The sequence below is a fragment of the Phodopus roborovskii genome, unplaced genomic scaffold, assembly GCF_943737965.1.
Source record: "Phodopus roborovskii unplaced genomic scaffold, PHOROB, whole genome shotgun sequence".
Taxonomy (NCBI): domain Eukaryota; kingdom Metazoa; phylum Chordata; class Mammalia; order Rodentia; family Cricetidae; genus Phodopus; species Phodopus roborovskii.
This window is the reverse complement of record NW_026126602.1, coordinates 11,484,091-11,510,919: the sequence shown is the minus strand read 5'-3', so window position 1 is coordinate 11,510,919 and position 26,829 is coordinate 11,484,091. Positions and strand designations below refer to the sequence as shown.

The window sequence follows — 26,829 nt, the reverse complement described above, 5'->3', positions numbered from 1 at the left end:
TTATATGCTATAAACAATTACTTACTTTAGCAATAGGACAAACATTTATAAAGTGTTTATAGCCAGTAATAAATAGAGAAATATATATATATATATATACACATGCAGTACTACCTTCAAAAAAGCATCAACAGTTTGTTTGCTCATATACAAACATTAACTATTCAGAATGATACAGCTTTGGTCTTGTTTGTACCTTTTGTTATCTATATCAGAAAATGTTGATATTATATTGGTTTTAATAAGATTTCTCTAACTATATATTTTAAATTCTAAAAGTATGTATGAAGATTCTAACCAGATATAAACTCATGTGTCAATAACAAATAAAGATAATAGTGTACCCATAGTTATGCTATCTAGCATTTAAATTTGAATATATTTAAAGTGAGTATTTCAGCAGCACTCCAAGATTTGGACAGTTAAGTTTAGTGGGCTGGATCATTTAAAGGTGGCCTTGGTTCGGTTTGATCACTGGCTCCATGTGGTTAAGCTCTGAACCTATTTATTTATGGTAATCCAATCCATTCTAAACACAGGAAAGAAGAAAGGCTCTGGATTAAAAGACCTATGTATTTCATTTGAAGCATGAAATTTGGATGCAGAGTGGTGCTTTGATGTGAATTGGAGACCATAACAGGGAGCAAATTGCTTTGAGTTTCCTAGGAAATAATCACCCTTAGTTGCTAGAACTTTCATTTTCCTGCTGGGAAAGGATTAGACTTTCTGTTGATTTTGTAAGAAAATTAATTTAACAACCTTTCAGGAATCTCTTCATCACCTGGGTAGAAGAATTGGAAGAATTTTTGGAAGAATTTTAGCCAGATAGTTAATTATATTCTTTCCAATCTGTTTGAACTTGGTCTGTTCCTGTTCAGCTACTATGCTGAGCTTGTCACAAAACTATATTTTTGCAGTTTGCAATTTCATATTTTGTAACTTTTCTAAATCATGATATCCATGAATTTTTTTTAAAAATATGAGTACTGTCCTTTGATTTTCTTGTTAGTCTAATGTGTAAGTTCCTATTTAAAAATAGTTATATCATATTTTAGGTTTTATCAGAAAATGTATTTTATATTTCCCACAGTGATTGATTTTGATGTTCATTCTTTATCAGTTATTGTTATTAACAAATAACAGTTGCATAGATTTATCTGAAGAGTCAGTGAAGGGTAGGATGTATAACACAGAAGTAAACATCATCTGCATAAAGTTTTTGTGCTCTCTGTCTTCACTGTTTAGAATGTTAGGAAACTTTCAGTTGATCCATAGTTCGGGTATGAATCATAAGCTAAGGATCTCTATTCCACTAAGCGATGTAATAGTGTATATTTACAACTAAAAATACCTTAAGCTAGACATTATTCTCAATGGCCATGTGATATTTAGCCAGTTACTTTTCTAAACTAATATCATTCACTTTAAAATGAGTAAAAAGCCGTGACATGTTCACAAGATTAAAATTATAGACTATATATAGTAAATTCTAGAGAAAAAATGGCTGTTTCTGTTATTACTGATACTGCCATTATTTTTCAAGTAGTTTCTTTCTACTTCTAACAGACCCTATTTTCTGTTAGTTCAGTAATCAATTTTCTTCATGTTGTCCAGTATAACAAAGTAAGGAGAGATGTTTTATTTTGTTTTGTTTTTCTGTGAAAACTTCTAGTTTTGTTGATATATAAATTAATCACTTGAATGTTAACATTTATGAGTTATCATTTCTGAAAGCAAGATATTTTTTGGTTTTTAGAGTAGTTATAATTGGTTAAAATAAAACCAAAGAGGTCATAAAATAATTTTCAATGGGAAATTAATCTATGTTTAATTAGAAAATTGAGTTTTCAGATTACTTAAGGCGCTTATAAAAAGAATATTTTAGCTTCCGTTTTCCATGTTAAAACATTTCTTCTAAACTAACTGTTCCACATTTGTTAATCATTGATTCTGTAGTTCCAAAAGGCAACAACTTTTAGTCATAACACAAAAGACCTGCTTGATAAAAAGAGTGATTAAAAATAATGATTTGGTGAGATGGCACATCTCAGTGTAAAAGCTACACCGTGCTAAGCCTGAGGACTTGACTACCATTGCCACAGAGTGGAAGGTGAAAATTGACTCATACACATTATCCTCTCACTTTCACCATGTGTCATGAGAAACATGCAAACACACACACACACCCACCCACACACACACAATGCCAAAATTTTTATAGAGATAGAAATAGACATAAGCTGATAATTACTTATAGTTATGCATTGTAAGATTATAGAACTATTTTTAAATAGGGTGATTTTTAATTAATAGTATCATTGTAATCTTTCAATATGTGGCCTTGAATTAATTGCATAGAAGTAAACCGGTGGGGTTGGAAATAACTGAGTTTCAGTTTTCTTTGTCTTTTCGGGTGTGTTTAAAAGTGTATTTTAATGATATTAGGGAATCACCTTGTGGTCTGGTTAGTCAAAAAGAAGTATTCAAATCTTCATGATCTATATGATTATTGTACTTCATCTCTAGCCAGGATCTACCAGTTACATATATAGAGTAAAAACATATTTCTCACCAAGAACAGAATGGCATCTCCTACATTCTGTCTTTTCTCTTTGATAACTGTCTCTTTTCTGGATCTGAGGTATTACACATTTTATTTTAACTGACATTATCAGTGTATGCTATCTATATGTGAATATTATAAATATTATGTAGCAATAAAACATAAAAGGGTAATATTAAAAGTTTAAAGTTGCCTCAAATAAATTGTAATTAGTTAATAATTTGAACATTTTCTAAATTATAGTGTTTTTATGCATTAAACCAAAACTCTTCTAAAATCTGTGACATTATTTTCAGCCTCTTGCATGAAAATCAAATTTTTTATCCAAGATGTCAAAGAAACCATTATAATCAGAATTTTACAAAGCATTCAAGTTTTACATGTCACATGGTATATTTTTGAAAACTGCAAATAAAACATGCATTTCCTCACTGCTCTAATTGACCACAAGATCCTGTATTCAAACATACTACCTTATTTTAACCTGTTCCATTCTATTTGTTGATTGTTTATGGACATATTTGTTTATCAACTATACCTAGAAATATAAACTGTTACATAACTCCAGCATATTGACCTTTATATAACATTTTAAAATCAGAAACACATGCTGAGGGTCTTCCCATATTAACTCAAAGAGACAGAGAATATTTTAAAAGGGAGATTATTCCATAGAGGATAGGCATCCACTATCAAAAGCAATATTAAATCTGTGAGTGTTAGGTATAAATGAACAGAAATGGACTTAACTAAAATGCTAATTCTTGTTTGAGAATAGCCACTACAGGCTCATGTATTTGGATACTTGGTTCCTTATTGGTAGAACTGCTTGGGATGGATTAAGAGGTGTGGTCTTGTTAAAAGACATGTGTCACTGGGAGTGGGCTTTGATGTTTAAAAAATCCAAACCACTTGCTATTCCCAGTTATCTCACAATCTCATGCTTGTAGATCAAACTATAAGCTCTCAGAAAATGCTGTCACCCCAGGCCTACTTGCCTGTGGCTATGCCTAATGATGGTAATGGACTCTAACCTGAAACTATAAACTTCAACAAACTCTTTTTTTCTATAAGTTGCTTTGGTTATAGTTTTTTTGTCACAGTGATAGAAAGGTAGATAATCATGACAGACTATTAATAATGATAATATTCCATAGAGAATATGCATCTACTATCAAAAGCAACATTAAATATGTGAATATCAAACATAAATGTAGAGAAATTGGCTCACTCCTATATTCTAGGCCCTTTTTCCTTTGAATAATGTCATTCAGTTAGTATCTACTAAGATTGTGCTAACTCATGCAATTTATCTTTTCAACTTATTATCCAATTCATTGGTTGTTGTTTGAAATCCTATACCCCCTTAATGCCCAAAGATTCCCAATATCACATCCAGTTTCATATCTCTGTGCTTTGGGTTGGACTGTAGTCTCTGTTTCTTCAAAATAACATCCTTGGCAAAAATTATTATCAGGGTTTAACCTAATTTTGTTACAGGATATCAACCATGACCTTTGTGTTTGATGTAGAATACAAAATTAGGATAATAAAAGAAAATCAGAAAAATATACCCATCAAGTTTGATTTCATATAGGTGATAGAAATTCACTCCTAAAAATCCAAACTTAACTTTGTTTAAATGCTTAGTTTCTATGAGAATGGACAGATAAGCAGAAATATGATTGAACAAAAATATAATCTAAAGGCAATACATTAAAAGGAGCTTCATTGAGCCTCTTCATTCAGATTCATTCTGTCTCTTCCATGTAGAAATTGTTCCTTTGGTTATAGAGCAGGTCACCTGTTACATTGCAATAGTGTGACCTATTGTTAGGAGAGGTAGTTCAAAGATTCTATACAGCTAGATACCATGTACAAAGGCAACACAAAACACAGTCAGAATGATGTCTCAAATGCCAGAGGTGAAGAAGCATGTTCTGAGCCTCAACATAAATGAACTGTTAGGGTCTTGGTATTAGAAGATAACATATAGCTATAGCTACCAAGAATGTCTAAATATTGTGTCATTTGGTATCAGGGCTCTAGAAATAATATATCTTTGCCTGTCTCTCCTCCATTTATTTATCTTGTTTCCTCCCTCTTCCCTTCATCTTCCCTTGAGAAGTCAAGCCTTCCTCTTTCTCTTTCTACCTTCCTACCTTCTCTGTCATTCTCCCTCAGTCTTTTCATCCCTTTTTTGTCAGAATAAGCATGTAGGAATGTGAGTGATTAACAGGAAAGAAAACAAAAGTACTTTAAGTCACCATTCAGAGTTTTGGAAGGAAATTAAATAGATGCCTACTATTGCTTTAGTAAATGAACATACCTAATGGCTACACATGGTTAATGATTGTAAGCTTTATCACATAAAAGTATATTTCTAAATTTAAATATAATATGTATGCATATTTAAATATTTAGATGTAGAAATGAATCACTCTAGACAAACCCTTACAATAAATTCATATCTCAATTAAATTGAGTTGTAAACCATACAGCTGATTACCCTCAAAGAGCTCATTTTAAATGCATATGATGTTTAATGACTCCAATGGGAAGCATGCCCTTCATTAGTGATGAATGCTGCAACTTTTAACTAAAACAAGGTTACCTAACATATTGCCAAAGTAGTTATGACTATATAACTTTATAATATGAATGCTCAACTCACAACAGCTTTCTAACATTAGACTGAAAAATGAAACAGGTGTAAATGAGTTTCTTTACTGAAATAAAATGATCTTGAGATTTTACTTCTGTGTTATATTCATAATAACTTTTTCTTTCTGCCATAAGTTAATTTTGGAAGCTACAGTTTTGTCATCAAACGCTACAGTTGCTGTAGATGACATCAGTATAACCCAGGAATGTGAAATTTCCTGGAAGTCACTCCAAAGTACCAACTTACAAAACAAAGGTAAGACTTATTTTCTTGTGGTTATTATAATATTAAACATTCAAGAAATTTGCTCTTATTTATTAAAGTATACTATAGTTAATAGTATTTAATACAGGGTATGAGTATATTTTTTAATGCTAAGAAGTAATTTTATTTTCAAGATGAATTTTGTTATTTTAAAGCTATATTTCCGATTTTAAAAAATATTTTCACATCTTGTTCTTCCCCCCTCATTCCTGTCACCCTTCTCAGTGAGTTCCTCCTTCTCCATCACATCTCCTTTTTGAGTTACTTGCTTGAGTGTGGTCAAAAGCTTTTCCACAAAGCAAGAACAACTTATCTTTAGTTAGGCCACTGAAGAAAGTGACACACCCCTCTCACAATAAGCATTAATTGCCAGCAATCCCTCTGTGAATGGGGGAGGGTATCATCATAGGCCCCTCCTTCAACCATGATGAATTGCTGAGGGGTCCAATCTTGTGCATGTCTGATGCAGATACACATGGCTGTGGTGAATTCCTGCCATGTTAATAAGACAATGTTTGTTAATACATTTTTCCATCTCAGCTCTTAATATTCCTTGTGGTCTTTCTTTCATGATGTCCCCTGAACTTTGAAAGGGAGTGTTGTTGTTGTAGTCAGGGTAGAGCACTTCACCATTGCTTATTCCTGGTACCAGATAAGTTTACCAGAATTTACCATCGAATTAACAGCTAATATCCACATATAAGTGAAAACATACCATAATTTGTCTTTCTGGCCTAACTTAGAGGATGTTTTTTCCTGGTTCCATCTATTTACCTCTGAATTTTTGCATGATATCGTTATTATTTATGACTAAATGATATTGAATTATTTGTACACACCAAATTTTCTCTACCCTTCCATTCATGATAGGAACATACTTTAACCCTACATATTAGGAGTTGTGAATATTATTTACTAAGTATAAACCCTATATTGAAGATGGATTAAATATTTTCAAGTTATTTATCATGTGTATATGAGTGTTTTGCTGGAATGTATGTCTGTGCATCATGTGAGTGTAGTGCCCTCAGGATCCAGAAGAGAGAAATGGGTCTCCTCAAACTACAGTTACAGAAAATTGTGAGCTGGCATGTGGGTTCTAGGAATCAAACCTGGATCTTCTAGAAAAGCAGCCATTGCTTTTGACTGTTGATCCCTCTCTCTAGACTACCTGAAAGTATCTTTCATACTACAGAGTATATAATTGTGTGTGCTAACTTTATATAATGAGAGTGTATTTCCTATATTCATAATCACCCTTTCCAAGTATCATGTGTGCATGTGTTTCTTATAAATAATGAGGAATACAAAGAAGTAGATGTAATGATGTATTTATTAATTGATGAGTTTTTAAGATTTAATCAATACTATTTCTGCTTAATGCATCAGTTTCTAAACTACAGACCATACTACTAGAATTTGGAGATTTCAAAGTTTCAAAGCTGACACTGAATGCAATATAATTGAAGGTGTATGAAATGGAAGGTTTGATACTTTTGTCCACCTCTATACCATACATTCATTTATATAAAAGATCTGTTAACAATATAACGCATAGAAAATTTAATATAACATAGGAAACAAAGTTTAATGTAGGAAAGTTTATAATTATACAGTAAAAATTGTTCACTGTTGTGTTTAGGTTCCATAAAGGATGAATAGTTATGTTGAAATGTGATTGGACAAAATAACATATGATGTAATGGCAATATATCAAGAGGGAAACTCAGCAAGATTCACAGGTTAAGTTCATTCGGTCTCTGTGTAGCATTCACTCTTTTCTGGTATGGATTAGACTCTTGATAGACTGAAAATCTTATGATCTCTTATCAGGCAAGTATGTCACTCACAGAAATTGTTGTGGTCAACTTTCATACAAGGAGGTGGAAAAGGCCATAGTTAGTGATCTTGCTTCTGAGAGCCTTTTGTCTTTCTTGATATTAGGTATTTCATTATCCTTATTTCAGCCCTGAGAAGCAAGAGTGTTAATAAAAAAGTCTTTAAATATAACTAAAATTAACTTTAGCTGATCTGTGAGAAAACTTGATCACATGTATGAATAAGTCTTCTTGTGATACAAGACAGAACTATTTTCATTTTTCAACTCCAAATCTGTTATTTCAACCATATATCTAGCTGGGCTAATGAAGCACTAATTATTTTCCATAAATGAATACCCTCATTCCCACTAGTTCACAGTATATCTGCCATTTACTATATGATTTCCTTATGAGTTAAAGCTTCACCCAGGCAGAAACTGAATGAGACTTAAGGCTTCACCCAGGCAGAAACTGATTGAGACCCTGAGCAAAGGAATTTTAAAATTTGTCCATCACAAACAGGTAGTTGCCATATTTGTGGGGCAGACTGGCCAAGCTTTCAAAAGACCCTGTACACTGAAGCTTCTGGAAGCCTTTTCTGGCATATAGAGAATTGTATTACTTCATATCATTCTGATGTAGTTGCATGTTCTTTGCATCCATATATAATGCACACACTGTAAACAGAAAGTAGAGTCATAGACCATGGCTACCTTATTATATCTGAAATCTCAAAATATTTCCTTTTGAGTTTCTCTTTTTGTTAGTTTTCTTTACCGTTAGCTCTTATAAAGATGTGTGTTTTTTGAAACAGTTAAACATTCCATATAATTTGTGATAGGGGGTAGAATGCTTTTTATCCTGTTGGTCTTAGTGTGAATCTCAATTTGTATTTCTAGACGGTATGGGCTATATTTCAAGTGGTCAAAGATGAAGGCCAGCTTGACTAAAGTGTGACTCATTCTGCCTGGATTTATGTGTCTATATTTACCTCTGAATGTGTAAACTATATTAGTCAGTGAGTACTGTCTAATGAACTGATCATATCTATAAAATTTCTACACAGGAGATCTAAAACAGTAAAACTCCCAGAAGATAATTACATCACCTACAAACATTAGAAAGAATGAGAATGACTACTTTACCCTGAAATGCCCATGCATAGAAAAAGAATAACTAAATGAAAAGACATCTGATGAATGGACAATTTATTTGTAAATTGTCTATATCATGGGAGTTGGCTCTCAAAAATTATAAAACACACATTTAACTTAATAACAGAGAAGCAACATGGTTAAAAAATAGGCAAAGGACTTGAATGGGGTTTCTCTAAACAAGGTATGCTATAGCTAACTGGTTTATGAAAAGTTGCTTGCTGCCATTAATCATCACTGTAAGACAAAGTCATTCATACTGATGTATACATTTGAGTACTATTGGTAGGAATATAGGTTCTCAGAGTTTTGGAGAACAATATGGAGATTCCTAAGAAGTTAAAGGAGAAACATCATGTGATTTTGTTTTTCCCATTCTGGGAAACCACCCAGAGGAAATGAAGTCACCATTATGTGAGTGTGGGTATTCTCAGACATGTTACAGTATTGTTTATAAAGGTCAATATAAGAAAATAACCTGTGTCAATTAACAAATAAAATGACAAGAGAGTATATTGGATAACTGATATAATATTGAACTTTAAAATGAGATCCTGTCATTTGCTTTAATAAGGGTGAACTATGTGTTTTGGTAATACATGTAATAAATTAGAAAATAAGGTCATATATGCAGAGAAATAATATATTTATAGATATGAAGATCTGGGAAGAAGTTGGAAGATTATGTAAGGCAAACAATGTAGGAAGCATATAAGATATGCAAATAAAATGATTTTATGTAGTGATTTCAAACAATTGAGTACATTTAATTGAACTTAGAATTGTTTGTATAACACCACACACACACACACCACACACACACACACACACACACACACACACACCACACACACACACACACACACACACACACACACACACACACCATTCAAACTGCAAAGGTTAATGGTTTGATGTGGTAGACATGATAATGTGCTTTATCGGAGCAACTGTTCTGCCATGAATAACCCATGAAATCAGCTTGTCTACTTCGAATACACCTAATGGTATGATTACACAAAGCTCACTAGATAGACATGTACACAAATAATTACTGCAAATAACTACTCAGGAGTTGGAAAAATGCATTCTATACAGATAGAAAAATTTTAAGCAGTAATTTCACAAAGTGCTATTCATTTTTCTTACTACCTAAAATATATCTGTGGAAAATTCTGTTATAAATTAATGTTTCAATAGTTGTATATTTTATACAATATATTTTGGTCAAGCTTTCCCTCCCTCAACTCCTCCCAGATCCTATCAACCACCCACTCACCCAACTTTATGCTCTTTTCTTTCTCTCTCTAAATAAAAAAGATAAAATAAACAAGCAAACAAGAAACTAATGCAAAAAAATACCCTCCCCAAAAACACAAAACCAGAAACCAAAATATACAACAAAACACTAATAAGACCCAAAATGTCCAAAGAAATGTGAGACCAATAAACCTGTAAAAATATCATTGAGTTTGTTTTGTGTTGCCCATTTACTGCTAGGCCTATCCTGAAGTGTGAGTATAAATCTTTTATATGAAAACACATCCAAGAGTTGAGCACTATTATTTCCTCATTTTATTGATGTTGTTATTGGTGGTGCCTCTTCAGGAAATACAAAACAAAACAAATAATTTAAATAGTCAAATATACTATAAAGAATTATTATGTATTGAAAAGTAGATAGCTATAAAAAGAAGTTGAAGAGAACAACGGAGAATAAAGAAATTGTTTCTAGGACTGAGATCGAATGCAAAAGAGGAAAAAGTATGTGATGTCACTATGCTCACACAGGAGCTACCTTTGAAGGGGCCATTAGAGGAACATCTTTGCTGGGATTACTTGAATGTAGCCAATTTTTAACTGAGAATGTTATTTCCAGGATGTCAATATTTCCATGTCAATAAAGGATGTAATATCCCAATATGTTCATGACAGAAGATAACTATAATTGGGTTCCTTTCATTGTGTGCAGTTATAGGCATGTTCCTAAACAAATAACAAAACTCAACTAAAACACCCACCCTAAAAGGAAAGAAAGAAACTACTTCTACTACAGTGTCTGAAACTGAGCTATTCAAAAGACATTACAATTTGAAATCAGTGTGGTATTAAATCCAACAAAATAAAATTATAACCACCATGTTTGCCTACTGCAGCAGAGCCTATACATGTAGAATCTAAACAGTCTGTCTCTAAAACCTGCTTCTAGATGCATGTTGTATAGCCCTTTTGACCTTTCCAGATCATCCTGGTCCCAGACTGAGATTTTTCAGTCAGTCTTGTAGTTTACTTGAGTAATATTAAGTTTCACCCAACTGAAGAGACTCTTGGATGAGAAACCATTCTCTGAGGCTACTAGAACGTCAAATGGAAACATAGTGTATGTTCTGTGGAGTGCCAAGGATTTATGCCATGAAAATAACCATTAATAATTCACCTTTAGTAATATACATTTTTTCATATAACATGTTTTGATCATATTTACCTTCCTCTCCAAACTCTCCCAGATTCAGCCCCTTCTCTACCACCCACTATCATGTTCTATCTTTCTCTTATAAAACCCCAAATGTACATTATACATCACAAATTTGTAAAAAGTAGGTTTATAAACATAAAAGGAATACTATTTGGGCAATAATCATAGTGAATTTAGTTTAAAATTAGCAAAGGAAATCTCAACCTCCAAACTTTTAATTTGATTTCTTTGCTTGCTATTTTTTGGAGTATTAATTTTTTTGTGATTCTGTTTATTCATGGAGATGCTAATTATTCATTCCTATTTAAAAATGGATCTTTCATTAAAGATTCTGTTACTGAGTTAAGATGAGCTAAAGGCTCAGTGAAGCTTTAGAGGGGTCTGATTTTCTTTTCTTTCAGTAAGGATGCTAGAGGGAATTGTGTGATTTTTCGGTTGGGATTCTAGCTCTGAACAAGCTAGCATAATAATTTTCCCATATATATTCAGTTTTTATAAATGAAAGAATTATTTTAAAAATAAATTTATAAATGTGTAGTAACTGTTTTACAATATATTGGTAGCTTTGGATAATTTAATTCAATATTTATATTCACTTATAATGTAATTAAGTTGCAACTTGTGTGTACAAGTTTTTAACAAACGTCTTCCTTCCCATTACTCTCTCCTCATTGTCTTCTCTCCCAACACCTTCCAGTTAAACACCATACTGACTTTGGTGTTTAGTTAATTCTTTCTGTATATTTTCATCCTCCCTGAGGTACAGTTATACCCCAATTAATCATAGGAATTATTTACACAATGTGACACAGTGTCACATGCTCTTATAACATAACATAACATAACATAACATAACATAACATACACAAACTAAATGGCTCCAGGTGATGTAATTTAGTGAAACTAGTGTAAGTGGTCTATATTTGACGAAAAGGTTGTTGTGTAGTGTAAAACTGCACCTATATAACCAGACACACATAATCCATCTTGACAGAATCTTTTAGTGATCAGTGAGAATGAAGTGTCAGGGGTAAGAATGAAGCTTTGTTGCAAAATCACATATCACGAAGTTCATGTCACAGTATTTTATGCATGGGTTATGTTGCCATTTGAGAAAAAGATAGTTGGTCTGTGTTTTTACATTGAAGACAATGTTTACAGTTATTCTTGTTGTCTTATTACTTAAACCAAACTGAATTTCAGTAGGAAAATCTGTGACAATTGAGTGAATGGATGTCACTGGAAGAGAACAGTAAGCATCCAGGTTTTGTCCAAATAACTCTAGTGTTCTGTATGGTCCATTCCTCCTATGCATGTTATTTATTGATAGGCCAATGACAATGAGCAAATGATTACTGTCAATTTTGAAGGTATCTAGTCATTTGCTTAGGTCAACGTGTTTCTTGGAATCAAATTTAGGCTTAATATTTAGTGACACTCAGGAATGTTGCTAGCTTCCCTTTCACTTTATTATACCAATTAGCAGCCAGACATAAAATAGAAGGAAGAAAGAGTTAATTTTTTCATTGTTTAAAGACAAAGACACACATATATATATATGTGTGTGTATATATATATATGTATATATATATATATGTGTGTGTGTGTGTGTATTATTTTTCTTGTTTTACATATCAATCCCAGTTCCCTCTCCCTCCCATGCCCCCTTGACACCCCTCCCATCCCATTCCCCCCACTCCACTTTTATGTATTTTCTGGAAAAATGTTTTGAGAAGTCTATTGGTATGATTGTGGATATTTTAAATTAATTATCAGCTGAAAGTCTTTATGTAAGATGTTTATATATAAATATAACTTTCATTCCAATAATTGTTAGAAAATGAGTTCCAATTTTCTAGCCTCTAGCCTTCCAGGAGGGATCATGAAAATCTGTTAAGTCAATTGGAGTAGGGTCTAGGCCCTCCCTCCTCCCTCTAGGTTAGTGGAGTATCCCTCAATGGGGAATGTGCTCCCAAAGTCCTTTTGTGCATCAGGGATACATCCTGGTTCCACTGTCAGAGGTCCCTTAGACTGCCTAGGCCTTCTAACTGAGACCCACATTCAGGAGGTCTGAGTTGGTACAATGCTAGTTTCCCAGCTATCAGTCTGGGGGTCCATGAATTCCCCCTTTTTCAGGTCAGCCTGGTCTTGACCCCTTTTCTTATCACTCCTTCCTCTCTGCACTTGGATACCAGGAGTTTGGCTCAATGTTTAGCTAATGGTGTCTGCTTCTGTTTCCTAACTTGTATGCTATCATAGAGCCCTCATCTAGTAGCAGATGGAAAAAAGGACAAAATTTAAATGTTCTTTCACTTTTCATTTTTGCCAAGATACTGTTCAGAAATTCTTCTTTTGTCAAGAAATAGTTCACTAAATCCTAGGGTGGTAGGGTGGGTCAGCAATTAAGGCCTCAGATGGCTCACACAGAATATCTGAATTTGTGTGTCAGGACCCATATTGAGTTACTCACAATGGCTTGTGACTCCAACTCAAGGGTTGTGATGCCTCTGACCATTAAAGGTAACTACACACACATGCATATACCCCCTATAGACCCAGACACAAAATTAAAAATAAAATAAATATTTAAAACAAAAAAAACCTCAATTCAGTCTACATTTTAGCATGGTGGATAGAGGTCATGAACTCCATACCTACCCAAGGAGCTATTGAAAAAGGATGGATTCTGGGGAGGGAGACTCAATTTTTGATGTTGTGGCCCCTGCTACTGGTATGTTGATCAGGTTCCAGATTGACAGCACAAGCTGGAGAAGCTGTGCTATTAGAGAGAGAGAGAGAGAGAGAGAGAGAGAGAGAGAGAGAGAGAGAGAGAGAGAGAGAGAACACAAAGTAGGGAGGGAATGGAGTTGAGAGACTGAAATCAGAAGAGGTTAAGAGGGTTACAATAAAAATGCATTCTATGAAATTCTCAATGAATGAAAAAAATACTGTATTAAAACAAATACTGCAGCTTTTTGTGAAAAGCTGCTCAGAAAATATATCCATAGTAATGAAGACTTCATGTGTTAAATAACATCAATGGATGGTTTTATCATGTCCATATTAGATGAAAAGACTTGTATGTTATTATAATTTGGTATATGGAATGATACATAGATGAAAAAAAACTAGAATTCACTTAACAGTCTGTAAGACAGAGAGACCTTTTGCATTTCATACTATTTTATAAGCACTGCAATATGTTTGTGCCTAAAGATAGAGTCTTCTAAAAATAACTAAATACTTTCTTATTTTCTACTTCTCTTTATTTCATATATATATATATATATATATATATATATATATATATATACACACACACACACACACACACACACACGTGTGTGTGTGTGTGTGTGTGTGTGTGTGTGTGTGTGTGTGCGTGCCAATATTGGTTTGATTATAAAATTGACCACAAAGAGAGATCTAGAGAACTACAAGACTGCCGCCAACTAATAATTTGGACATCTGTGGAAAGGCTACCATAAATGCCGTTCCCGGATAGTGAGATCCATGGAGCCCTCATCTAATACCTGTTGGAAACAGGAGCAAACACCCATACATAAACACTGAGTCAAACTAGAACCCAGATGCAGATGAAGAGGACAAGACCAGGTGGCAGAAACACATAGAGACAGCTTACCTGAACAAGGAGGAGCTAACGGTCCCTCAGACTGATAGCTGGGAATCCACCATGGCACTGACTCAGACCCCTGAATATGGATCTCAGCCAGAAGGACTGGGCAGTCTAAGGGACCTCAGACAGTGGAACCAGGATGTATTCCTGGTGCACAAAAGGACCTTGTAGACACATCCCCCATGGAGGGATACCTAGAGGCAGGACAGAAGTCCTAGTCCCTACTTCAAATGACTTGACGTGACCCTGCCTGGATAGCATAGTCCTACATGTTGAATGGGTATGGGGGGATGGGAGTGGAGGGTTGTCAGGGTGCATGTGAGGGGAGAGAGAGGGTAAGAAAGAGGGAGAAAGGGAGGGAGGACGGGAGGATAAGAGGGAGGGAAGGAACGAGGGAGGGAGAGGCAACTGGGATTGACATGTAAAATAAAAAAATAATTAAATAAAAAGAAACAGTGATGTATGTGACTCAAAGAGACTACAGCTACTTTGTTTCCAAGCAGATAATAACAGTAACTATAAATAATGACTAATGCATGCTATAGGAAATGGTACAACAGAAGGAAAAATGTTTATTCTGTAGTGGAAAGTAGTATATAATTTATCTGCACAGTAGAAAATATCTATTAAAATTGCAACTATTAAAATGTGTGATTTCCCCCATTGGGAATAAGGAAGAGTCTAGGTAGTTCGAAATTAGTGATTTGTTGTTTTTTTTTTTTATTTGTATATCATAAGCCACACATGTTTTACATGTGCAATTCAAAAAACAATAATCAAATTCTAATTTTAGGACATTCTATCAGTCTAAACTCTCACACTCTTTCTATTCTTGAAGCACCCACTCATCATCTTTATTCTATAGAGCTGGCTGTCTTTTTTTATTTTATATTTTTTTAAATTTTATTTTATACATAGATCCCAGTTCCCTCTCTATCCCTCTTTCCATCTCTCCTAACCATTCATGACCCCCCCCAGACCACCCTCCACTCCCCATGTAGGGTGATGCCCTCCAGGAGGGGCCATCTAAATCTGTCAAGTTATTTGGAGTAGGGACCAGTCCATCTCTCCTGTCTCTAGGTTAAGGGAGTATCCCTGCATGGGGGATGTGCCCCCAAGGTCCTTTTGTGCACCAGGAATACATCCTAGTTTCACTGTTCGAGATCCCTTAGACTGCCCGGGTCTTCTAGCTGAGGCCCATGTTTAGGGGTCCCATGCTAAGTCACTCCTATGCTGAATTCCCAGCTATCAGTCTGGGGGCCCATTAGCTCCTCCTTGTTCAGGTCAGCTATCTTTGTGGGTTTTTGTAGCCTGGTCTTGTCCTCCCTCTCTGCATCTGTATTCAAATTTGGCTCAATGTTTAGTTGTGGGTGTTTGCTTCTGTTTCCATCAGCTACTAGATGAGGGCTCCATGATGGTGGAGAAGTCAGAGAGAGAGACATAGGGAGAGACAGAGAGACAAAAAGAGAGACCATAAAAGAGAGAGCCATTATAGGTTTAAGAGAAAACTGAACCTAGAGAAATGCCCAGAGACCTACAAGACTGACCACACCTAACAATTTGAACAACAGTGGAAAGGCTACCATACATGCCCTTCCCTGATAATGAGATCGATGACTAACTTATCCACCATCATAGTGATTTGCTTTTAGAGTTTATTTTTTTCTTTCCATGACAAGTCAATTTTTTACTAATCAGGTATTTGTAAAATAAATGATCTCTTTATCATACTTAGTAAATGATCTCTGATATTTTGTACTTCTTGGAGAAACCCCAAATAATAATAATTTGAAGATAATTTGAAGAGGACTGGGTTAATTTAGCACTGAGGTTCACCACAATTTTTAGGCCCTTTATTAAGCAACCCTTCAGCTACCTCCAAACCACTTACTTTGAACTTAACAATTTTTAAGGTCCAACTCCAGTCCAGCCTAATTAGTACTTTCATATCTTTAATGTCATTTATTAGTTTACTTTTATTTTATGATACTACGTGCCTCCATTTTAAAAATTATTTATTATTACATCTATTTCCTTTCCCAATTATATTGTGTGTTATCTTTATCAAGCAGACTGGCCTTCTCTTTGATGTCTTTAAGGAACTCACCATATATCTTGGGACTAAAGAAACATTTGGAGCATATTCCTTAGATTTTACAAAACTAAAAGGATATAAATTCTGATTTCAAGTAGTACTAGAAATGCTGAAGTACTCAAAGGGAGTCCTGTGTAGGCATACCATACTGTTACTGGCTGGAAAAAGAATCATTCAAGTAATTAAACTAAAATAAAATGTTGTCTGCAAAGAATCATTTTTAGTCCTCTGTAATATAATAGAATAAGAATCAGATAAAAATGAGGTATTATATTTAGAATTTTGAAGACAGCACCTGCCAATTCTTTTGCCATTGTTACCAGAGTGTTTATTTTCTATTCATCTATGAGATTTTCACTGTATGTGACTAACTACTACAAAAGTAATGACTGATTACAACACTCATTTATGAAAATTGGTTCTTTCATCTACTGGTCCGGCATGTACTGATTCAGCTAATTGCAGAACAAGAATATTTGAATCAAAATTTCATGCTTGCACTATTCCTCTTAAATATTATATATACATTATGTTTATATTGTAATTATACATGGTTCAAAGCATGTTGGAGGATATATTCAGGTTTTAGGGAAATAACCATGCCATTTTATATTGGTGATTTGAACACTCAAGGATATTGGAATGAGCAGGTGAGAGGCATTGAGGAAGGGATTCTGGAAACAGTTTGCATACACAGTAGAACAGCTCTATCTCATAGTGCTGGACATCAGACTCACAGGGTGGTGTGACTTGCTTCTTAGCTTAGTGCTTCAAAGATTGTAATCAACATATGTGTTGGTATTACTTTGGTCTTGAGACTTCAAAAATAACCAGTTCTCTTCAGGTTGTTAACATAACTGGATTCAGTGTGGCTGCAACACCAAGGTCCTTGTTTCATATGTTTACTCACTGTTTAGGGTTTCTTCATTCTCTTGACTTGTCTATATTCTTTTTCATGTATGCTCTGTCTTTAAATCAGGAATGGAATCTTAAGTCTTTAATTTCTGTTTTCTCCTGCTTGTGTTTATCTTCATGATGATAGAATACATATAATATAAAATTTAATAGCTAATTATGTGAGTTAATAGAGTACATACCTTTGGGTTTGTAGCCAGGAGTTGTATCTCCAGCGCTATGTATAACCATAGATGTGAATAGTTATAATAGCAGCCCTAAGAAGGTAGAGGCAGGGGAATGGGAAATTCAAGGTCATTCTCAGCTATAGTTAGCCTGAGTTAAATTATTCTTGGTCTCAAATTATAGTCTTAAACATCTATACTGTGCTGTTAAGCAGTGCTAGCTTATCCACAATGTTCCAGAACTAGCATCACCCATCTCCTATACCCACCAATCTCTCTGAAACCCTATTAAATGATAAGTATTTATTCTCTTTTCTTTTACGCATAGGCAACTAGTATTCTGTTGTCTATCTATACAAGTTGCAGTACTATAAGCCCCTCATATAAATGTGCTAAATAGCATCCTTCTATTGTAACTAGCCTATTTTACATAAGATAATGTCCTGAATATTTACATGTATTATAGCATATGCCAGAATTTCCTTTTATTAAAGAATGTATAATAGCTTTGTTATGTATATTCTACCTTTTGTTTATTCACTCTTCTTTGTGTGAAACTTGAGTTGCTCTTACTTTCTGGTCATTGTGAATAAAGCTTCTATGAGAATCAGTATACAAATAACTACACAAGGAATCCTTTGAATTCTTTCTAGTCTATAGCCCAAACTTGAATTACTGCTTTAGCTCTATTGATTCAAATTGTTCTAAGTTTTTTGAGGACTTGCAATTTTTCCATAGGAGCTAAGCCATTTTATATATCTATTAACAGTACATGAACATAAAATTTCTTTTTATCACCCTACTTTATATTTTAAAATATTTTATTAGCACATACTAATTGCACAAAGTAGATTTCATTAATATGTTGCATCATGCCACTTTGTTGTTTAGATCGTTTTTCTGGTGTTTAACGTTTTTAATTATTTGTATGTCCTAAATAATAACTCCTTTCTGGTTTAATAACTGGCAAATATTTTCTCTCATGTCTCATAATTCTCAGTTTCTATTTTATGCAGCTTGTTTTGGAGACAGTGCCCTATTATGCAGCTTTGACTGGCCTGAAACTCACTATATAGACCATACTGGCATCAAACTCATAAAGAGTCACAAGCCTCTACCTCCTGAGTACTTGGATTAAAGGGTTGTGTCATTGGAACTGGCGTGTGCAAGATGTTTGGTGAAATCTCATTTGTCAGTCCTTGTTTTTATTTCCTGAGCTATTCAAGTTCTATCCAGAGTTCTTGTGCCTGTGTCCACATTTTGAAAGTTTCCCTGTGTGTTTCTCTACCATGTTAAGGAGTTGGATCCAACTGACTTGATCTTTATACTGGGAGGGAGAGGTTCTACTTTCAATGTTGTATATGCAGTTACAAGTTCATATGCTGGAATTGGCGCCAATATCATTCTGCTTTAGTTATTGCAGATCTGTTGGATAATTTCAAATAGGATATTGTAATAATCCTAGAAATTCATTGCTCAGGGTTGCTATTCAGGTATTTTATACTCCAATACATATTTTAGTTTTGCTTATTCTGTCTTTATGAAAAATGTCATTTTTATTTTGATAGAGATTTTACCAAATCTGTAGAATATTTTGGTAAATGACAGTTTTAAAAATAATTATCCTGAACTGTCATGGATATGGGAATGTGACTATTTCTGTGTCATCTTTATTTTCTCTCTTTGGTACTTTATAGTTTTCTATGTAGAGGCCTTTTAATCACCATGGTTAAAATAGATTTTCTGTTCTCTTTGAGACTGTTGTAAATGGGTTGTGTCCTTGATTTCTTTCTCAGCAGGTTCACTATGGGTAAACAAGAAAAAATATTTGGCCTGTGTTTGTTGACTTTGTACCCTGCTGCAATGCTTAATTTTGTTTTCAATCTGACAGTCTTTTAGTGGTCTTTAGAGTCTTATAGGGTCATATTGTCTGAAGAGAGGGTTGCATTTGACTTCTCCCTCACCTCATTTCTTTATTTTATTTTTTTAATTTATTTTATATACCCAAGTACATTTAAATGAAAAGAAACATTTATAGACAATATTTGGGAATTTGGGCGTCATTCTTTCCAAACTACTTCCTGCTGGTAAGGGGCTCTGTCATGGGAGATTCTAAGAAGATGCAGAAATCCTGGCTGTAGTCTGTAAGGCTGCTTTGTCCAGCTGTTTTGAATGCAGGATCATCTGGTACTCTGTTTCAGGCGGTCTGGCTTGATCAAACCACATTAGTCTGGAAGGAATCCACAGCTTTTCCTTTTCTGTGGAAACAAAAATAGAAATCCTTTTTCCCAGTAACTTGTCCTTGAACTTAAATTTTGGAGTCAAAGCGTTTTTTATTTAATTTATTATTTTACATGTCGGTCCCAGTGCCCTCTCCCTCCCTCCCTCCTTCCCTCCCTCCCTCTTTTCTCCTTCCCTCCAATCCCCCACCCCAATTCCATATCTAGGGGAATGCCATCCAGTTGGGGTCATGTAGATCTGACAGGTCATGTGAAGTAGGGACTAGGGCTTCTCTCCTGTCTCTAGATTAAGGCAGTTATCCCTCCATGGGGGATGTGTTCCCAAGGTCCTTTTGTACACCAGGGATACATGCTGGCTCCACTGTCTGAGGTCCCTTAGACTGCTCAGTCCTTCTGGCTGAGACCCATATTCAGGGGGGTCTGAGTCAGTCCCATGCTGGCTTCCCAGCTATCAGTCTGGTGGCTTGTTAACTCCTCCTTGTTCAGGTAAGCTGTCTGTATGTGTTTCTGCAGCCTGGTCTTGTCCTCTCCATCTGCATCTGGGTTCTAGGTCGACTCAGTGTTTATGTATGGGTGTTTGATCCTGTTTCCAACAGGCATTAGATGAGGGCTCCGTAGATAAATTAGTTGTTGATCTCACTATCCGGGAAGGGCATTTATGGTAGCTTTTCCACGGAAGCTCAAATTGTTAGTTGGCAACAGTCTTGTAGTTTTCTAGACCTTTCTTTGTGTTCAATTTTATCTACAAACCAATATTGGCTCCCTCTTTTATGTTTCTCTCTCTCTCTCTCTCTCTCTCTCTCTCTCTCTCTCTCTCTCTCTCTCTCTCTCTCTCTCCCCTGTCTTCTATTCCTAACCGGGCTCAATCTTCCTGGTCGCACATGTTTTCCTTTCCTCCCCCTCGTTTTCTCCTACTTCTCTCTCCATTTGCTGACCCCCCACTTCCCCTGTGCTCTGGGGGACTTGTCCCTTCCCTGTTCTGTGAGGGACTTTATATGAATCTCTTAGACTACACCTTGTATCATAGGATACAATGTGTACCCTCACCTCATTTCTATCCTTATTATTTTCTCTTGTAATGCTCTGGCTAAACTATCAGTGCTAAATTAAAATAGGAACTGGAATAGTAGATATCCATTTCTTATTTCTGATTTAAAACCCATAGTGGCTATGGTGTGTGTGTGTGTGTGTGTGTGTGTGTGTGTGTGTGTGTGTGTGTTGTATTCTTTAGATTCTTTAGTATGTTGAGGTGTGAGCCTTCAATTATCTAGTTTTTCTTCAGGGCACTTATCATGAAAGAATTCTAACTTTTGCCAAGTCTTTTCCTTGTCTATTAAGATGATTATGTAATAATTGTTTGTGGATTTATTTATATTATATTGTTGAGTTATTTGTGTTCAATTGTTCTTATATCCCTAGACTTAAACAATTTGATCATAGTGTATGATCTTTTTAGGAATTGTTAAGTTGAACTTGAAGTTACTTTGTGGAAGAACTTTACATCCATATTCATCTCTCTCTTTTTCTCCCCACCTTTCTCTCTCTCTGTGTGTGTGCGTGTGTGCTTCAGTATGTTTATGTGTGTTTCAGTGTGTGTGTGTGCGTGTGTCCCGTGCATGCCTGTGTGTGCCCCGAGTGTGTGTCTCGTATGTGTGTGTATGTGTGTGTAGATAGCCACAGCTCCTGTGACTTCATTATTGTAACATCCATATCATATGCTAAAAACAGCACTTCATTACACTCCTCGCCCTGTCCTCTAGCTCTTACAATGTTTTCACCGCCTCTCTTGTAATGCTACCTGGGTCTTAGAGGATTTGACCTAGATACTTATTTAGTACCAAATACTCAACAGTGACTTATTCTCAGAACCTTGTCCATCCAGGAGTATCTGAATTAACCCCTATCAGTTAACATTAATTTTTGATCAAGGCTAGAAAAGCACTATATATATATATATATATATATATATATATATATATATATATAGTAATTAGAATACAGAATGAGCACATGTCTATTTAGCAAAACATGAATAATGGAAGCCCCTCTAGGGCCTATGAGGCACTTAAACATAAGCTTTTTTCCAGGTTTTTAATCCCAAGCATGTATTCCCTCCTTGTCTAGATATTTGTGATATTCTTATTTTATTTATGTTATATTATTTATGTTATATTATACATTTACATATCATATATAATAATTTATGATATATATAACCATATATGAAGCATGTGTTCATAAATATAATCTAATTTACTTAGCATATAAAATAAAAATATTGTTTTATGTAGATTTTTTCACTTGCACTCCTAAAACATCTCACTTGTTTCTCATCTCATTGAATATTATATCTAAATGTTGAAGATATATCTAATTTCATCATGCATAGTTTTTCTCTTCCTTGTTTCCTCCCCTTTTCCTATGTATAACATATAAACATTTATTTTCTTAAGGCTTCTGAGACTCTTGCTGTCCCCCTTGTGTGAGTGTCTGTACACAGCTGTAGGCTTGCTTTCTCATCAACTACTCCAGGTGTTTCCTTCCCCATCCATTTTCCTCTAAAGACATTTTTTATTGTGTTCTTTAAACTGCAGCACTTTTCTCTTAGACACACTTACTAGACACTTTATTGTTCTGGTGATAATCTACCATCTACCTATCATCTATGCATCTATCATCTATCTATCCATCCATCCATCCATCTATCTATCATCTATCTATCTATAGATCTATCTATGTGTCATTATTTATCTACGTATCATCAGTTATTTTCTATATACCTCATTTAATGCTACCTTCTCTAGCTCCTCTGTATAAAAGGTAGTTTTTTTCTACTGTTTTTTTTTCTTTTTAATATTATGGGTATTATCACTTTATAGATGTCTTTGCCCACTGAACAAACTTAGTGCCAACACAGGCAGAAGAGATTGTCTGGTTCCCTAACTGGACTTAGATTGTGAGCCATGATGTGGGTGCTGGAAATAGAACCCATTTCCTCTTGAAGAGGAGCAAATGCTCTTAACCACTGAGCCATCTCTCCAGTCTGTATTATTTTTACCCCTTTCTACTTACAACTGTAGTCTTACTCTTCATGTCTTTATAGATATTTAACATGTTCTCTGTCATGTGTTTCAAATGAATGGATAGTGAATGATTAAAGGAATGAAGAAACCCATGGTATTCATTTGTTCTTATAAATTCTAGATTCCTAATTGATTCCTAATAGATTATAAATATGTATATTATGTTTAACATGCTCTATGTCAAGAACTGTTTAGGTTCTAGAATATTGCCCTTTCTATAAACTAACAACTTTATAAGCTATGATTCCTTTGGATGCTGGTGAAAGAGGGAAATTAGTATCTGGCCCAGATGGCCTTGTCATTTAAGGATATGATACTCAGTGTGGCTGTTATGTCTGAGCTGGTCTTCCTTGTCCATTTAAGCTGGGAACACAGAACTGCATGGGAATGTGCATATGAAGTATGTTGCATAGCAGTTGGGCATCCCAGCTTTGTAGCCCACATCTTTTACAATGGACTGCAAGTCAACATGTTAATTATTGAATTTTATAAAAAATTTTGCTTATATCATGTAGGCTTTAATATTTAATTATCCTTAAAAGGACAGTTTTGGACATAGGATAATCGATGATTGTATCCCATCATAGGTGAGTGCCAAATAATGAGAGATGCTTAGAGAATTGTCTATAAACAGTCGGTATTAGATATATCACAGGATTCTTTTAAAACCATAATATAGTTATAAGCTTTTAATAGGAGCATTTGTGTTTTAAATTTATTTTAGTGATAAATAAACATGAATTTATAGATATTAAAATATATACAAGATAAAACAAGGAACCATTATTGTTTAAAATGCTGTAATCTTGAAGAGCAAATGCTGTTAGGTTGTTTATGCATTTGCTTTCCTTTAGAATGTTTAATTCCTTCTATTCATTTACATGGACTTCTTTTTAATTTCATAGTTCATTTGCAAATAACATCTCCCTGTTATATATTATATTTTAAATAGTTAATGAATATTAACTATTGATGAAGTCCAGAGCTCAATTATTTCAGCCTTATCTTAACTTCAAGCATATAATCACTTGAAAGCATGATAAAAATCTAAACTGAAATTATTTCAAAAATAGAGATCATATGCTAAAATAGGGGACACAGTATAAATGAACTTAAGTTTTAAAATAATAACTGCCAAGTCAAAGCCTGACCTCAGTGAACATAATCTACCTTACTGGAATACTCTAATTCTTATGCAACTTTCAAGAAGCTCAGGAAAGCTAGAGGAATAGTGTGTTACTGTGTGTGCACGCATGCGTGTGTGTGTGTGTGTGTGTGTGTGTGTATGACTGTGTATGTGTGATTATGTGAGACAGTGTGTGTGAGATAGTGTACATGTGACAGTGTGTATATGGTTAAATGTGTGACTGTGTGTGTGTGTGTGTGCATATGTGTGTGTGTGACAGTGTGTGTGTGGCATATATTCATGTATTGTTGAGTATGCATATGAGTGTGTAAATATATGCATGTAGGTCAGAGATCATTGTCAGGTGTCTTTCTTGGCTATTCTCCACCTTGTATTTTTGTGACAGGGTCTCTTTCTCTCTCACTCTCTTTCTCTCTCTCTCTCTCTCGTTGAAGCTCCACCTATTGTTTTAGCTGCTCTGGCTGACCAGTGCCTTACAAGAATCCACCTGTCTCCCCCATCGTGCTCTAGCATTAAGGTTATAGATACTTCCAATAAAAAATATGTATGTAGGTAATAAGTTCAAACTCAGGCACTTTACATGAAAGGCACTTTACTTGCTGAGTCATCTATCTAGTCCTTAGAAGAAAACAAATCTTAAAAGAAGCATAGAATAATCTTTTTTAAAAAATTATTTAGAAACAATCTTATTTTACATACCAATCCCAGTTTTGTCTCCCTCCTATCCTCCCATACCCCCCGCCACTGACCACCCCTGTCCGACCCCCAACCCATTCTTCAGGGAGAGTGAGGCCTTCCATATGGGATCATCAAAGTCTGTCATATCATTTGGGGGAGGACATAGTCCCTCCCCAGTGTATCTAGGCTGAGAGAGTAGGCCTCCATGAGGAATGGGATCCAAAAGTCCATTTTTGCACTAGGGATAAATTAATCTTTTAGACTTGTTTATGTAGTTTACAACTGGCATGTTATAATTGTTAAGAACTATTATTTTAAATAATATTTTGTTAATATTTGAGAATTTCATACATAAACACCCACCCCCACCCCCACCCACACACACACCATATCATATTCACTATCTCTCTTTTCCCCAAGTTCCTTCCAGATCTACTCCAATGCCACTACCCACCCAAGTTTGTGGACACTCTCTATCTCTCTTAAACACATCAAGTTCAATTTCTGTTATCCAACTTCTCTAAGGTGGGGGCTTGCTATGGAGTGGAGCCAATATACAAGGGGTCACACTATTGAAGAAAACTGATTCTCCTGTCCCAGAAGCTGTCAAGTCATGAAAGTTCTTCAGCTAGTGCTGTATTTTTTGTCTACCTTATCTTCTGTTCTGGGATTTTGTCTGACTGGAGTGTGCATGCCATAACAATCACTGTGGATTCATATGTGCATCTTCACTGTAGTGTCTGGAAGGCACTGTTTTCTTAAACATACCTACTGCCTTTGGCTCTTACAATTTTTTTGTCCCCTCTTCCCAGAAGAAACATGAGCCTTAAGGGGAAGGTCTGTGGTATAAATGTCCCATGTATGCTTAAGCACTCCAAGGACTCTTATTTTCTGCATATTGAAGAGTTGTAGGTCTTTGTGTTCACTGACATTTTTACCAAAAGAGGAGATTGGACTCTTGAAAGCTGTCTTCTGATTGCTATAAGCAGTCAGAGTGTGCCACCTTATCCCCTCTCACAGTTAAATTTCATCAAGTATTTTTAAACTACAGTGATATCTCTGAGTTATTTCTTGGGAATTGAATAAGATGGCAGGTGTTTCAAGATGTTTTTGACACAGAATCAATGGCTGTTGCCTGAGATATCTATGATCTACAGTGGTGGCATTTAAAGGAGCAATAGATACTAACTTGTAAGTTTATTTTAATTAATTCTTATGCATTTGGGTGTTTTTCCTACAGGAATGCTTGCACACCACATGTTTTTCTGGTACCCAAGGATGCCAGGAGAGGATGTTAGGTCCTTTGAAATTGGGTTAACAGAATGTAGTGACCCACCATGTGGGTTCAAGGAATCAGCCCAAGGTCATTGGAAAGAGCAGCAAGTCCTCTAAACTCTTGAACCATCATCTCTCCAGTCCCAAATCTTAACTTTTCAAAATTATTGTTCACAGCACTGCTTACTATCTTCTAAACTCAACATGGACCTCTGCCTATGTGGCTAATATAAAAGGATGTGTTCAACATCATTACACATTAGGACACATTTCCTCCTATGGGGTTCTAAAGTTTTGTGTGTTGCCCAAATTATTAGTTCAGAATTCTCCTTCATTATATTTTATGATTATCCCTCTCGTTAAGTACAAATGGGATCATTCAGACTGCCAAAGAAGTTCTAGATTGTGAGTCCAAAATGAGACAGCATCTGAGTCTGGATACTTATTGTCAAAGGTGTTCTTGGATACTACACCAGTTTGATTTCTTACTCAGCAAATGGCTGCAAAACTGACAGTGATGAACCTATTTGTCAGCCTACCAAATATCTCCTAACATCCTCTCCCCAGAGGCAACACATGTAATTATAATTAACATAATTAATATAGGCCACTCAGGTAATTTTTCTCCCAATAATTAAAAGCCATTGTAGAGT

The 26,829-nt window shown here is 35.0% G+C and overlaps 1 protein-coding gene across 1 annotated transcript in view; it reads left to right on the top strand.

Annotated features, from left to right (window-relative positions):
* Malrd1 (MAM and LDL receptor class A domain containing 1) overlaps positions 1-26,829 on the top strand; it is a 602,535-nt gene that overhangs the window by 114,056 nt on the left and 461,650 nt on the right. Inside the window, exon 13 of the mRNA XM_051205714.1 lies at positions 5,363-5,483. Coding sequence (XP_051061671.1) covers positions 5,363-5,483 — 121 coding nt within the window. The remainder of the gene's footprint in view (positions 1-5,362; positions 5,484-26,829) is intronic.